The 15,468-nt window shown below is 47.9% G+C and overlaps 1 protein-coding gene across 2 annotated transcripts in view; it reads right to left on the reverse strand.

Annotated features, from left to right (window-relative positions):
* The window catches only part of ATP2C2 (ATPase secretory pathway Ca2+ transporting 2), a 28,532-nt gene extending 13,064 nt beyond the window's left edge, over positions 1 to 15,468 (reverse strand). For both annotated transcript variants that reach the window (XM_080410690.1, XM_080410691.1), the window contains exons 1-12: positions 15,033 to 15,468; positions 8,199 to 8,309; positions 6,782 to 6,898; positions 4,813 to 4,902; positions 4,696 to 4,731; positions 4,542 to 4,603; positions 3,277 to 3,385; positions 3,047 to 3,196; positions 2,890 to 2,958; positions 1,738 to 1,813; positions 1,433 to 1,499; positions 69 to 193 (exon numbers count right to left, since the gene is read on the reverse strand). In XM_080410690.1, coding sequence (XP_080266816.1) covers positions 69 to 193; positions 1,433 to 1,499; positions 1,738 to 1,813; positions 2,890 to 2,958; positions 3,047 to 3,196; positions 3,277 to 3,385; positions 4,542 to 4,603; positions 4,696 to 4,731; positions 4,813 to 4,902; positions 6,782 to 6,898; positions 8,199 to 8,309; positions 15,033 to 15,131 — 1,111 coding nt within the window. In that variant the 5' untranslated portion in view covers positions 15,132 to 15,468. The remainder of the gene's footprint in view (positions 1 to 68; positions 194 to 1,432; positions 1,500 to 1,737; positions 1,814 to 2,889; positions 2,959 to 3,046; positions 3,197 to 3,276; positions 3,386 to 4,541; positions 4,604 to 4,695; positions 4,732 to 4,812; positions 4,903 to 6,781; positions 6,899 to 8,198; positions 8,310 to 15,032) is intronic.

Raw genomic sequence — 15,468 nt, forward strand, 5'->3', positions numbered from 1 at the left:
GTCGCTATTCCATTCAGATTTTGAAGCCTGGCAAATGACCAAACTGTGTGGCCCCTTGGCAGCCTTACCTAAGGTTTCTACTATGGGCAGCTTCTTCACAATCACCCTTTTCTTGGCCATCCGGAGAACACCCAGCACCAGCGTAACGGTGACCACGATGGGAAGGCCCTCTGGGATGGCGGCCACTGCCAGGCTGGGGACAGCAGAGACACAACAGCTTCAACACAGAGGTCAAACTACAAGTACCAACCATAACGTGCCACAGGGACATTTCCCTGGGGTGAGTTTTCTTCCTTATACGTGTACGTCTGAATAGAAGCGCGCAGTGCTAACCACTGGGACTGCTGGCGCACTGTAAATACAAAAGCAGGATATTCATCCAACCCTTCATCCTTCTGCTGGATGATTTTGACAGAGCAATTACTTTCCTTCTTTACGTTGCCAAAGAGCATTAATTTCTGGTGAAGCAGGGATTTAGGGGTTGGATTTAATTTCGTTTATTTAACTTTCTGAGGATGGAAGTTGAATATTCCTTGGCATCATGACTGACACGTTAGCTACTGGCTCCTGGCCACACTCAGCCCCTCATCTCCTCTCTCACACGTGGGTACAAGCTATGGTGGGACAGAACCAGCTCCCCAGACATCCCCATGCTGCACACACTGAACTGGGGCAACAGCAAAACTTGCAACACCTGACATGCTAGAAACATCCAGATACAGTCTCTATCTGTCCCTTAGTTATTCCTCTGAACACTTCCAGGTATGTGCAAAAAGTAATCAAGGAAGACTTATGAAACCATGCGCTGCTCTCCAAAACTCAGGCTTAACCACTCTTCTCTGCCCCCACATCCCCCCAGGAGACAGCAGGGTGGGCAGCGAGCCACTGTGGCTTCTCTGTTGTCTCCTCATCTGGGATCTTGTTTTTATTTCCATAGTATATTTTTTTTTTCAAAGGCTTGCTTTTAAAGCCATGACAACACCAAACAAGGGGGTTTATGGGTTCTACTAAAACACATGGTTTATGATGTTTGATCAAGAGCTTGTGCACGCTTTTTATGCCGCGTTATGCATTCCTGTCTTTAGACATAAATCCAGAAAGAACAGCAAAGAGTAGTATTTGCCATTGCTACACTCCCAGTAAATTCATAGTACAGGTAGGAAAGGACACTCACAGCAGGATGAGGTGGAAATGCCAGTGAAGATTTTCAAAATACTGATTTCCAAAATTAAATAAACCCTCAAACTTGGTTGTTTTTTTTTCTCCTAAACTCTGTTGTAAAGCTCAGAATTTCACCAGTGCAAGATCAAGATGTATTTATGGAGGGTCTTACTCAAGTTCTCTTTTGTGAAATGCCCATTGTTTTGAACAGGGAATTCCCTGGGATGCATTTTGTTAGAAATCAAAGATAAAGGTGCTCTCCAGTCCTCACCTAACTCCAATTGTGAACATGCTGAGGAGGTGCTTCCCTTGTAACCAGCCAATGAACATTATTAAACCTGGTGGGAGAAAACCATCTGATTAAAAACTTCAGGAAATTAATAAATCTCTAACCCGCTTTAGCTGTTTTTGGAGAACTGAGCATGAAATGAGGCCCCCAGATCTCTCCTTCAGAGGTGTCTCTGCTTGAACCCCCAAAGTCCGGGTAACCCACATCAACAAGTACTTTTGGAGAAGGTGGCCCTGGAGCACTGATCGCAGCTGACCATGCAAGGATGAGCATTGCGTCCGACTCACCGATTATGCCAAAGGAGAAGAGAGTGAGTTGCTTCCCCAGTCTGTCCATGCTTTTCTGGAGAGGTGTTTTGGGAGTCTGGAAATGTTAAAGAATACCTGGTTTTCTTTGCATGTTACATGAGATGAGAAGATGATGGTCAGCCTAGAGCAACGGACCCACACAGTCCTGGTTATCGTTACTGTGGTTCCTGCAGCTGCCTGATGCACCCTAGTGCCTGCCCATCCCCCTCCCTCCCCAACAGGGCCTGCTGGGCAGGGGCTGTCCCGCAGGGAGTCTTTGCCCCAATGCACTCCAGACAGGCAAAAAAGTGGGAAAAGAGACAAATTATGTTTGTTTACGGCTAGGGAGCCAAGACAGAGACAGACTAAGGGCTAAATTTGGAAAGGACCTTAGTGATGGAGTCCAGAACGGGATAATATGTGTGCAAAGCCTGTGGGACAGGGATAAAAGGTCTGGCTCTCCATCCCCGTGACCTGTGTCCTGCTCTCCAGGCCAGGGCCACAGTCTGACCGTGACCGGGCAGGCCTGAGCAGCCCCTTCTCCTCCACCGAGCCAGCTCAGGGCAACCCCAAGATGACACGTAGGATGGACCCTGGGAGGTGCAGGGTTTGGGAGGTCTGAGTTTCAGGCCAAGGAGGGTACCAGCCCCCAGCCCCTGTTCTGCAGCAGCACGTTCAGGCACTGCAGAGCATCACAGACCTGCACCAGCACTGCAGGTGCATCACAGCATCTTGCATGGTGGCTTCTGCTTTCCTGTGATTTCTTGTGTTAATAGATCAAGGGTTAACTAGCTTCAAGACCCTCATCTGTGTCAGATCAGAGATCTGACCCATGAGATTTTGGCACATGTAGAAGTAAAAAGGTTATATACTAGTGGAAAGTGTGAGCATGTATGAAGTAAAAAAAAGAAACCATGAGGTTTAGGTGACTACAAGGTTAGATACAAGTTAAATATCACAAGTCTGGATTTAGAAGCCTAAATCTTGCTTATAAGTTTCTTTTTTGGATACAGCCCTTTGGTGGCCTTCAGTCACACAGGCATTTTGCAGCAGAAACAGAAAGGAACCCAGTGCATTAACTCCTGGGACTGCTTCTGCTCACAAACTTTCCTCCAGGAGATCCATAATTTCCACAGACATACAGCTCTTTACCTCTTCAGCTTGCATCATTTTGAACACCTCTCCAAACTGTGAATTTTCACCAGTCCCAATAACTACACCCTGAAAAAAAGGGAAAGAGATGGAGATGAAGAAATCTAGAGATTCTGTAACTAATGTCAAGGAAAAGATCAAAGATGACAGGACTCACTTTTCCCTTCCCGTACCGCACCAGGGTCCCCATGAAAACAACATTGCTCAGAGTAGTTATGTCTCCAGCTTCCAGTAATACACTGTCAGTCTTGTTGCAAGGCTCAGCTTCTCCAGTAAAACTGGATTCATCCACCAGCAGGTCTGTAACCTAATTAAAAAGACACATTTCTGGCACTGCTAAGGCAAGAAATTTCCAAAACAGGCTCTTGTACATATAGTGGTATTTACCTCTATCAGCCTGAGGTCTGCAGGAACCCTGTCACCAACAGACAGGTATATGATATCTCCAGGCACAAGCTCTCGTGCTAGAAGATGCTGCAGTTTTCCTTCCCTTAGGCTACAGGAGACAAATGGAAAAGAAGAAAGGAAACCAGGTCGTGAGGGTTTTATTCCTCCTGCAGGCTTGGGAATGTGACTGGCGAGAAAGCAAAAGCCTTACCCCAAAAGGCTTCCAATGTAAATAAGAATATAAAATCTTAATAACGATGAGAGATGAATATGTTCATTTTGGCTCAGTTCTAATTTCTAAACAGATGGGCAGGTTATGGAAGACTTAATATTTTAGCAATAAGCGACTTAGTAGATAAGAGTGACAAGAAGGTACGTTATCCCGTGGCTCACGCTGTAAATAATGACATGCAGATTCTTTAACCTAAAAAGAAGCTTTTTAAAGCTAGAATTACCACTGGCATATTGCTATTGTATTAAAAGTACAGCCTTTCAGCCTTTCAGCTGGTTAGATGCTTATGGTGCATATAATAAATAAATAAAGAACAGCGGCATTTGTAAGATCTGAGCCCGGGTGAACTTTGGACCAGGAGAGAAGCCCACAATTCTGCGGCACAAGGTTTCTCTGAGCCTCACGGCTTGTTTGTGTTGGCCGTGACAAAACTGATTTGCAAAAACATAAATAGGAAACGTGTTTCCTGTCACCTAAAGCACTGCTACCACAGACCAGAGCAGTCAGGGAAGCGGGATCCGAGACGGCCTCCGGCTGCTCCACAGGCAATGGCATCACCGTGCACCGGATCGCCTGCTGCGCCCCTGCCTGCCACGTACGTACGTCAATGGGCAGGCATGGACGAGGGACCCAGCTCCCCTGCACCGCCGGTCATGAGCAGTTTTGTGCCAATCTCGTGGGGACAAAACTAACCCGAAAGCCAAAAAAAAAGACACAGGTGAGGTTTTTCCTGCAAGGGGGAGTCAGCAACATGCCAGAGGCTGCAGGGATCCTCTGCAGGGTGTGGAGCAGGACATTTCTGGGACCCTCCTGCCTCTCAGCATTTACCCAATTCCACTAGGTGCCTACTTTAAAAATCAGTTACTTCATCCCCTTTCACTATGACTTACAGCTGCATCCACATGTGGTGCCACCCCTCCAGACATCAGGTTCTCATTACGTGCACCACAGCCTGAAGTAATTTTCTCCACCGGTCTGTTCTGCCCTCATAACCCAAACCCTGCTAGACCCCCCCAAAGCAGGCATGCCTCACCAGTTGCACTCGGGAGGCACCAGCTTGTTAAGTTCTTCCAGAGATTTTTCCGAGCGATATTCCTTTTAAATGAGAAAGGAGAAGAAAGCCAAGTTACACGAGAGGGCTTGCTCATGACAGCCCTGGCTGCGGAGCCGAGCTCTGCCTAACGTACCTGGATGAAGGCCACGGTGACCACGATGAGCACCGCCTGCGAACAAAGAGGCATTGCTGGGTGGGCACACCAGCTCCAGGGAGCCAAGGGTCGGGCTGAGGGAGAGGTACCACCTACCATGGTGATGCTCGCAGCGTCCTCGTATTCTTTTGTGATGACGCTTACCAGAGCAGAAGCCAGCAACAAGAGAATGAGGGGATTTTTAAACTGAAAAATTAAAACAGACCACAATGTAAAATTAAACGTGGAGTGGCTGAAGCCGAGCTGGCCTCAGATCTCATCGGAAAGGATGAGACGTGGTGTTGCTGCAGGGACCCTCCTTGCTCATGACAGCAGCATCACTCTGCCCGGACAGAGATGGTACAGCACCTGTGGCTGGGCTGGTGCTGGATCCTGCCCCCGGCAGAGGAGATGGACAGCACCAGGGACCAGCAGGATAAGGCTCACACCAAAAGACACAATTTTCTTCTCTTTTCCTCTGCTTGCACAGGCAAGGCTCACCCTTGCAGACACACAGTGCATGGCTGACTCAAAAAGCTCCTTGGAGGCACAATAGGTACAAACAAAAACTGTATTGTCTTTTTAGAATTTGAAACCAGAAATCCTCTTTCTTTTTTTCTTTTCTTTAATTAATCCTCTAAACTCTGCACTGGACCCAGGGCTGTGGGAGTCAGATCCTCACTTTTTTCACTTTCTTTTTTTCTTTTAATTAATCTGTTAAACTCTGCACTGGACCCAGGGCTGTGGGAGTCAGATCCTCACTTTTTTCACTTTCAAACACAGATTGTAAAGAACTTTCTCCTACCTGAGAATGTTACAGTGCCGTTTAGCTAACATGGGAATTGCTGTAAGGGAATTAAGTCAGGCAGAGATAAGACTGCCTGCTTTGGGTAAGAGATGTGTGGCAATGCACAGTAGGAAAGCCAAGGTTCAAGTGTATTCCTTGCTGAAGCCAAAGGTGAAAGTCCCTTCATTTCTCTTTAGAAAGACTAAGCTGAAGGGTTGCTTTACAAAAATCGCAGCTGGAAGAAGCCACATCAAGTGTCTGCTGAGGGGTGATGCTCAAGTGCAGAGGCGTGAATGGTGTGGGGACTGCAAGCAGCTCTTCCAGAGACCAGCTGCCTGCAGAAGGACGAGAGATGCACTAAGGAATTCGCTTGGTGTCCCCAGAGGAGAAACAGCTTGTTAAGGATGAGCAGAAAAAGGCACCACCTCACTTGATATCAAGAATAAAAGAATGAAGAGATGTAGTAATGATTACAAAGTGCTTAAATGACATTGATCACATAGGAAAAAAGGGATAATCCATGAAATAAAGATAGTCTTTCATAGCAACTAAAATCTTCATGATCCAGGTAAGCAAGAAGAAAATCAGTCAAATTGCTGGTTAAAAATAAATAGATAAATAAAGACAGACCCTTCTGGTTTGGCTAAAAGCCTAAAAGGGAGGTGAAAGATGCATTAAATACTGATGATGAACAGTTAATTAAAGCAAAGCTGAAGGTAAACTCAGCTGGGGGAAAACCAAGATAGCAAATCCCACCTTCTGCCTAGCTTTTTGGGGCAGCTGGTTTGAAATCATGGATGTTCACAGGGTATAGCAGCATGTATGAATGCGGGAGTTACTGACACTGCTACCAGAGACACTGACACTCACCTGAGCCCTACAGCTGCCCCTGCTTTGGCTGAAGGTTTAGGGTTTTCCTTCCATGGGGTAACTGGAATCAGAGTGGCTTTCAGCTACTACTGGTATTCCTCAAACTTTTCATAATTTTGCCGCTTGCCTTAAAAGGAATAAATATGCTCCAGAAATCAGGCCACCGATCTAAAGCTTATGATTTGTGGGCTGCATGGAGATAAAAAGGGTTATTTTTATTTTAAGATGTTATCTCCGCGCTGAATGACCCCGCATCTGAAGCTCACAGCGGCTTTCCCAGGGGAACAGACAGTTTCTATATCTGGAGCACAGCCTATTCCAAGGCTGAATCTGCAGCAGAAACCCTGAATATTCCAACGTAGACACACTCAGGCCAACCCAGCTAGGGATTTTCACAAGGAAATGAGAATTTGTGCAGAAAATCCTTACCTGGTCTAGATATTTCTTCCATATCGGCTCTGTATTCTCTACTGAAAATTCATTCCAGCCATGTTTTAACCTGCGCTGCAGCACGGAAAACTCAGAGAGTCCAGTTTGTAATTCAACCTAGATGGAATTTTAAAACAAACAAATCAAACATTACATATTGAGGAATAATTACAGAAAACTTCTTAAGGCAAAGTTATGTTAAAAACCTGTAAGTAGACTGGACAAGATGTTCATGGTTCAGTCCCCCACATAAAATAAATCTATCCATTGTTTTTCTGTTTAGGTGTTTATTTTTGTTAAACTATAAATCTTTACCATCAACAATCACAGAAACCTGTAAAGTAAGCACAAGTTAATGAAAAAAATATCATAATGCCACAAGTGAGAAACTATATAATAGATCACAAATCAGGAATTTAAAACAGTAAAGGAGAGAACTGATTTGTGGTTGCACTGGACATTTAAAGAAAATATTAAAAAAAAAAAAAAGCTGAAAAAATTCAAAGGGAACAAATAAAGAAAGAATAAGATCTATTTTGCCCAGATTTTAAAAAATAGCAAGGTCATACATCAACATATTGCTAAGCACTATAGCTTTCCCTGGTCACAGGGACTCAGCCTTTCTGAATTTCCAGCTATTTTTCATACATGGGGTTCAGTGTGAGTTATAAAACCAGATTGTTTCTTTTCCCAAGGGCAAACTCCAGTGCAGACCAAGTAACTGGCGGTTCCTTCCCAAGCCCCAGTGTCCCTCCATCCCTCTGGCTACATCCATGTGTGGCTGCAGGGAAGCTCGAGTGGGGCCAGGGCAGAGCAGCCACAGCCAACATCCCTGGCCAGGGCTGCTCCCCCTGCTCCGCCTGGGCAGACGGGGCTCAGCACCAGCAGAAGCTCCGCTGCTTGCTTGGGGGTAGGGATGGTGAGGTGAATTTATATCTAACAATTCCAGCTGTGAGAAAGTCTTTGAGAAGTCATCTAGGAAAATAAATGTGATGAGTTTTGCCTCCGAAAAGAAATTTGCTAGGGAAAAGCAGGGGAAGAGTGCTGCATGCATTTGCACAACATTTTCTGAGGAGCTGCTGCTAATTGAAGTGGATGAGCTGTGCAGCCTGCACCCGGGGCAGAGCACCGAGAGCACTCCATTTTCCAGGCTGGACAATTGGATTCTTTCACCCACAGCTCACAGAGCCACTCACTTCAGTGAAATCCTTCCCCAGGACAAAGTGGAGCACAAATGCCCGATGCTGAGCCCTGAACGCTGCCAGCACGAGGATTCATCCCACATAAAGGCAGAGGAACTGGGCACTCCAGGAGTTTGCATGTGAAACCAGAGACCAGTTTTGCTGCTCAGCCTCTTCCCACAATCAGATTACACAAACTGTGTTGCTAGTTCACAAAGACCTGTACAAACCCTTACGTTTAAAGCTTTTGCCAAGTCTTCTTTATGGCATTTACACGCATCTTTTGGGGGCAGAACTGTCACCTCCTTCTCCTGCTCAATTATTTTCAGCTCACGCTCCGCATGGGTCTGAGTAAATGAGATAAAGCGGTTGTTAGGTGAGAGAACAGTTAATAAAGGCATTTCAGCATCTCTGCTTCTTCCCTTCCTCCCCTTCCCTTCCCTCCCCTTGCCAGCTGTGTGACTTCGCAGTTAGCTAAAACACGTCCTAAATCACAGTGCTTTACACTGTTCACTAATTAATCTCTATTACAGCCTCAAAGCCAGGTGAGTATTTTTATACTGGAAGAAAGGCTATTAGGGTCTGGGTTACCAAAAAGAGAAGCACATGCCACTGCCACGGTCAGAAAAGCGTGCCGGGCTCTGCTGTTTGCAGGTATCCTGCCCGAGACGAGCATTTTTCCATGCCAGTGTCTCACAGCCCACTGCACGTTCAGAGCAATGAAAAAACCCTTCTCCCTTGTGAAAGACATAACAAATGAACAGAAACCATGAGCTAGAAAAATCTCTGAGCCAGTGGGAGAAAGTAACAGTCTCCTCTCCTGTCTCCATGGCTGCTTCCCTCCACCTCCAGCTCTGCAAACACCTCCGAGCAGGACAAACCCTTCCTGTCCCCCCCAAGCAGCCCAAGGGCTGTGCTGAGCTGCCAGCACCCAGGGCCTCAGCACCCCCACCTCTCTTCCTTTTCAGATTCCCATCTCCTTTTCCAAAATCCTCTTTCCAAAGCGGCAGCATGCCCCAAAATCTCAGCCAGACACCTGATGGCAGCTGTGCAGGGTAAGTACGGTGAGGGAGAAATCTCACCCTGACTGAGGGACAGAAGAAACAGAAGAATCCATTTGCATTTTCCTTCATTCATAAAGCACAAGCGTGCATGTTGATTAAGAGAGGGATCCCGAGGGAGCATGATGCTCAGCCCCAGGCACAGCTCCGTCCCACGGCCAGCTCTTGCCTGGCAGGGTGGAAGGAACGGGCACCCGCTCCCAGCACCCTGGAGTGTCTGTTGGGAGAAACATTCAGGTCTGGCTCATCAGCACCGAGCGAGGGTTTGGAGGACTTCAGAGGTGTCTGAAGCGGTATGTGGAGAATCAGCCCTTATATGAATATTCAGGAGGTTTCTAGGAACATCCCATGTTTTGCAATCTAAAGGCCGAGATAAGCGCAGAAAGTCTCTTTGGTTGTTGGCTCCTGCTGGTACACAGAATTGGTTTCTGTCTTGTGGTTTCTGGAGAGCTCGTAGCAGATGAGATAGGAGCATCTCTAAGCCCTGCTCTTTAAAAAGGCTTTTGCCACTTCCATATGTTGCAGCCCCTTTTTACTGCTGCTCACTGACCCACAGCACAGCTGCAAACACAGGCGATACTGGCACCGAGCTGCTCCCGGCAGAAACGCAGGAGTTTGCTGCGATCCCCTGGTCTGTGCAGGGCTCGCTTAGAACCCTTTTTGCCCCACAGCAACCTGCCTTTCCAAAGCCCCAGCAATTTGCCCAAGATTTCCAAGGATTTTCTTGCTTCCATGTCTCCCTCATGCTTGTGACCACCTTTTGCCCAAAGAAGCTACAGCATTTCTCCACTATTTTGAAGCATGCTAGCACCAGACATTACCCTTACTTCAACTTTTCCTTAACAGACATTCCCTAGAAGGGACAAACCCCATCCTTCTATGTTTAAAACCGATGATTTACTCCTACTTCTGTGTCCCACTTGTGCAAATTCATCAGTTCTCTGTAACTCTGTTGACACCCAGATGCTGCAAGACTGAAAGCCACCCATGGATCTAAGGAGATGGAAGGACTTGCTGGGAAGAAAACCCAGGGCTGTCACGTACAGACACACACCTTGCCTTCATTGCCACGCTGCTTTGATTAATACGGTTTGTAGAGACTCCTCTGTGCTGCTGGTGACACGTGCAGCTATCAAGGTACAGCTTTGCCTCAAAGGAGTTTAAGTTTTAATTAAAGGAGCTGGAGGGCAGGGAGAGACCAGGGCATGAGGGTAAGATGCCTACAGTCCCCCGGGGCCGGCAGGGAAGCCAGGGCCCAGCTCCATCACCAATATTTACCTTCAAAAAGGTGTGGAGGAAATGAATGACAAAAGCGTATGGATGCACCTGAGCTGCGCACAGCCAGCACTGCCCGGGGATCAATAGGAATGCTGGCAGCTCCGTGCTCCTCGTGGCCGGCGGCTGTTGTGAAATGAACAGCTTTACTGGGATGAGTTAGCTTGCATTGATTAGCTTACACCCGTAAGCGATCGGACGAACGTGGCAGAGCTTTTCCTCCCAGCTGAACAGCTCCAGCCATGCACAAGTTGGAAATGAAGCAGCGAGCCCCATCTCCCTCCATCCCCACAAAGTGCTGCTGGTGCAGAGCCCCTTTGCCCCTAAACACATCCCACCTCACATCTGTTAGGCACTGGGCAGTATCCCGAGCAAATTGCTTCATAAACTAACCTCTCCTTGTGCATTACTTTCTTTTCTATTTACATGGTAAACCAGATGTGGCCTGTCAACATTATCCATTTACATTTTTAACCTCTATCCTTTAGACAAGCTCAAGAGTCCACAACTCTCTACAGAGGGCAGAAAGAAGTAAAAAAAAAGAATAATTATTCGTTCATCTATTGCTTTGCAAGATCAGGAGGTGCTGTAGGCTGTAAAGAGCAGCTGGTGGTGGCTGGGAGCCGCGCAGCACCCAGCCCCAGCCCACCTCAGGGCATGCCCGGCGCTGCTGGTACCTGCACCGCTGCCTCCGCATCCCACCATCCCGGGCACCGAAACAATCCATCAATTGTCCGCAGAGCAGCCCATGCGGGACCGAGGGAAGGAAGCGTGGGGCTTTCTGAAGAGCACATAGTCCTTTTTGTATACTCTGGCAAACGGCCCAAAAGATCAGTTCTCGGCGTTTCCCCCCCCCCATCTCTGCCTTTACTGAGGTTTTGCATATCCTTTTCCCCCCACATCTTAGATTACTTTGGACCAGCTAATGTACTGGAAGCTGGTCAAAAGTGGGCTGAGTTATTGAGTCTAAAAAGAAGCCCCTGAAAACATTAAACAGAAATCCTTTTCTTGTATATTCTTTATCCTTACTAAAAATAAATAAATAATTAAATCATTCCCTTAAAAGCCCTTTGCATTGTGGTTTTTTTTGGTGTGTGCATGGCAGGCAAAGGACAAGGGTGCCGGCAGAACGCAGAAACCGACCTGGAGCAAAGCCCGGCCCTGCAAGCAGGGGGCTGCCTTATCCCAGCCCCCAGCTGCTTCCCACCCACCACCATGGTTTCAACTCCTCTTGCACCATTTCTCATCCCTCCGTCACACACCTATCACAGAAATACAGCATTTTTAAATGAAATAAAGCCTCTGGTCTCCCTGCTTGCAGATGTAAGTCTCAACATAGATGCTTCAATTGTTCAAAAAGCCAATGGTTTTCCAGGAAAGTGACTTTAAAACTATTCCCTGGATTTTAGATTGCCCCCAGGGGCATTGGAGGGCTGACTTGGGCTGGATGTGCAGTGCCCAAACCTTGGGTTCATTACCCCCAGCTGCACATCCCACTCCCCTCACCCCCACCACTCTCTTGCTCCTGTTCAAACCTGGCTCCCCCCCCCCCCCCCCTTGTCTTATTTAAATAATAAGAACAAAAATATCTTCCAGCTTCCTTTAATCTACAGCAAAGCCCCTTAAGCTGAAAAGATGGCACTGCCACCACTGCAGGAAAACCCAGTCACTGCAGTTCCACAGATCCCTGTTGGGGAACCTCCTCACCCACCCAAGCCAGCCCCACTCAGGCCAAGAAAACCAACCCCAAAATCCAAGAGTTGGAGGCAACTTCCTATATAAGGTCTCCTGGGAGGGAGGGATGCAGCCCTCAGCCCAAGCACCTGTGGGCATGGAGGGAAGCAGTTAACTCCTTGCCTGTTGGACAGTTTTCAGGTGTAAGAAATTGGGCTTGATACCTCCAAGGGGCTGAAAACACCTGTGTGTGAAATCTGCATCGCTGCTGCGCAGAGGCAATCCCATGGTCTTCTTTTTTTCACCTGGAAGGAAAGCTGCACTATTTAGTTGATTTTGAGGGCGTATTAAAAAAAAAAAAAAAAAAAAGGTATCTGCATGGTAATATACCTTTTCTGGTAAGGATGCTCTGCATATCCAGGAGGATTTGGAGCCTGTGAAAGTCTCTGGGACATAAATGTTCATTGGTGTGAAACCGGAAAAGGCAAAAAAGCCTCAACCCAAACTGCAATAATAATTTAACCATGAATGTAGGACAGGGCTGGGAAATATCTGCGCTCCATCTCATGGCTACTGAATCTCAAATGGATCAGCTGTTGTGGGGGAAAGGATCAGAAGGGGTTTGGTGAGGAGAAATGGAACAATTGCAAAGGAAAAGCCCCTAGCAGCTCCAAAGAAACTCTGAGGAAGAGCTTAATGCCATAAAATCTACTATCCAGATGTTCCTAGGCACTAGCTCCTTCTAAAACTAACAAGAGAAAAAGAAAAAGCCCCTAAACCACAGCAGGTCCCTGGTGGGTTCACAGTAGATCTCCATGATGAACTCTTCTCCCAGTGGTACCAGGAGGCCACCCCATGGCGTGAAGACAGACAGATTGTCCTGGATGGGACTGCAAAACCCAGACATCTCACCAGGTTAAAAACTCTTGGGAGCGGAGGGTTGCAGCCCCTCGGGAAAACTGCCCTTGACTGTATCCACTGGGTTCCCTGGGTGCTACGGGGTGACACTGGTACCCGATCAAAGGGAAAAGGCGATGTGACCCGTGCAGTGCACAGGTTTTTCTCTCACTTTCAAACACACAGGTACGTGTGCTTGTGCATGTGCACACATGCTTGGATGCTGAGAAGGAAAAATCTTTGGATGTTCTTCAGATTTCTACAGGAAACACATGGTTCTCATAAGCTAAATCGGCACCACACAAATTCCCTGTGACTCTGAGCAGGTTCTGAACTGTAGAAAAGGAGTTGAAACCACATACTGCAGAACCTAGACACAGGCTGTGCTTGTGCTTTGATGGGAAAGTTAACTGTTCTGCCATCTCCAGATAGAGCCCGCGAGCTGGCCATCACCTCACAGCCACCAGCACTGGGGCTTTTCCTTCACAATCCACAATTTGTGCATTTATCCTGGTTTGAATCCCATCAGATCACCTGGACTCACACCTTTGAGGCCCAGGACAACCCTTCGACCAAACTACTTAAGATCTGCAAGACAGAAAGTGCTCTGCAACTATTTTCAAGCAAAGAAGCAAAATACCATCATTAGAGGAAATGTGAGTCATTTAGCAGCCTAAATCATAGCCTGCGAAGATGTTCTTCATTTATCAAGTTCCTACTGTCATACTGCATTGCTGCCTACTTCCTACACCTGTGCCAAAATGCTGGTCATTTCCCTGTCCTGTTATAAATGCATCACACTCTGCATGAACTAGAGCTAAAATTCAAGAAGGGTTTATGTTTGGAAGCAAATATGTATCGTTATTTATTTTGGTGCAACAGAAATAAACGATGACCGTGTTTCTGTGAAATGGTACCACCAAAGAGCAAGCCAGACCGATTGTTGGTGTCCTCCTGCCTATGTACAATCAGAAATCTCAGCTTCCCTCAAAGCAAGATTACAGATACTTTCTGTAACCTCATCAGTATCTTCTTTTCCTGGGACTTTGAGCTATGTTTGAGTAGTGTAGAGCAGCATCGCACAATGCGCTGTGTGGTGCATAGGGGAAGAGTTCAATGTCTCTTTTTCTTCTCCCTGTAGCCTGACCAACCCCCATACTGGAAAGACGAGACTCAGAAGAGAGCAGAGGATTAGCTGAAATGACATCTGAGAAAATACCTCTGTCAGACAGACAGGGAAAAGAACACGAATATCTTGAAGTGTGTGGATGGCGCTTGCTGGGATGGGACTAAGGGCTAACCCTGCATGCTGAAGGAATTAGACAAATGGGGTTTACGTGGGAGGACCCCAACCAACGTGGGAGGAAAAAATGGGGCTTGAGCAATGGAAATCCCTGTGTTGAGCAAATGTGATAATAAAATAATCCCAGACCTGAAGGTTTTGCTGTGAAAAACCAAGGAGAACAGCAAATGTGTCACCTAAACCACCCCTGGCCACTCTTCGGTCCATCTGCACCGAGAAGGGGTAGTGAAAACAGGGAGGGGGAATCAATGTTCACCCACCAGCATTTTTCAAGAAAAGAAAGTGTTATCTTGAGGCGGACTCTGCAGGCCTGAGCTAACGTTCCTCTCAGCCATTCAATAAGAGTAATGACTGCAGCAACAGCACAGAGGACAGCCCGAGGGGTCACAGCCCATCCACCAGTGACCTGCACCAGTGGCAGGTGTACCCCTGACCTGGGGACAGGGTTAGGTGGCAGGTGTACCCCCGGGGACAGGGTTAGCCTCGCTCTTCATTTACCCTTCCGCTGAGACTTTGTGCAAGCACTCCAGAGAGCCTTGCAGGGTGCCCAGGGAAAGCACGGCAGTTGCTTTCCTTAATTTTGGAGCTCCTCGGCGTGGAGAGCGATGCTCCTGGCCGGGACTCTGGCCTGAGCTATACGTCCTGGGAGTATTGCAGAGAAACAGGTACCCCCATCTCACCCCACTGCCTGGCAAACACCGCCAGTCTCATCCCTCCTCGCACAGGGAACCACTCCGCAGAGAGGGGAGCACAGGGGCAGCGATAATATCAAGTTACCGGTGGGACAAAGCAGACAAAATTAACCCCAGTTACACAAACTCTTTCAGCAGGTCCCGGCGAGAGGCGCAGGCGATCCTCACCTCCTCTTCCGGCTCGCCGCTTCCAAGGGGCTGGTATTTCTGCACAAAGCGGAAAAACGACCTTTTCTGGAAGAGTCTGGCGAAACCTCCTTCTCCCATCTTCGCAGGGTGGGAAGCGCTGCGGGGGCCACCAGCTGGGTGCCACCGGCGGCGCTGGCTCCGGTTCCCCCAAGCACGGGGCTGTGGTTAGGGCAGGGACGGGCAGCCTCACCTGCCAAGTCACGCCTTCGGCCGCAGGTGCCGGAGGGAGGGAGGGAGGGAGGCTGCGCACCTTCCAGCAGCCAGGCAGGGTGCTTCGCCCATAAAACGCTGCCAGGGAAAGCCTGCCTGTCTTTAACAGCCTGGCTGCTACGGGAGCGAGGTGGCCCCGGCACCCAAAGAGCAGGTTGAGGTCTCGCAGCTCTGGGTTTTTTTTCCTCCGCCCTCTGAAAAATTG

This window comes from Falco punctatus (genome assembly GCF_963210335.1).
Source record: "Falco punctatus genome assembly, chromosome: 14".
Lineage (NCBI taxonomy): Eukaryota > Metazoa > Chordata > Aves > Falconiformes > Falconidae > Falco > Falco punctatus.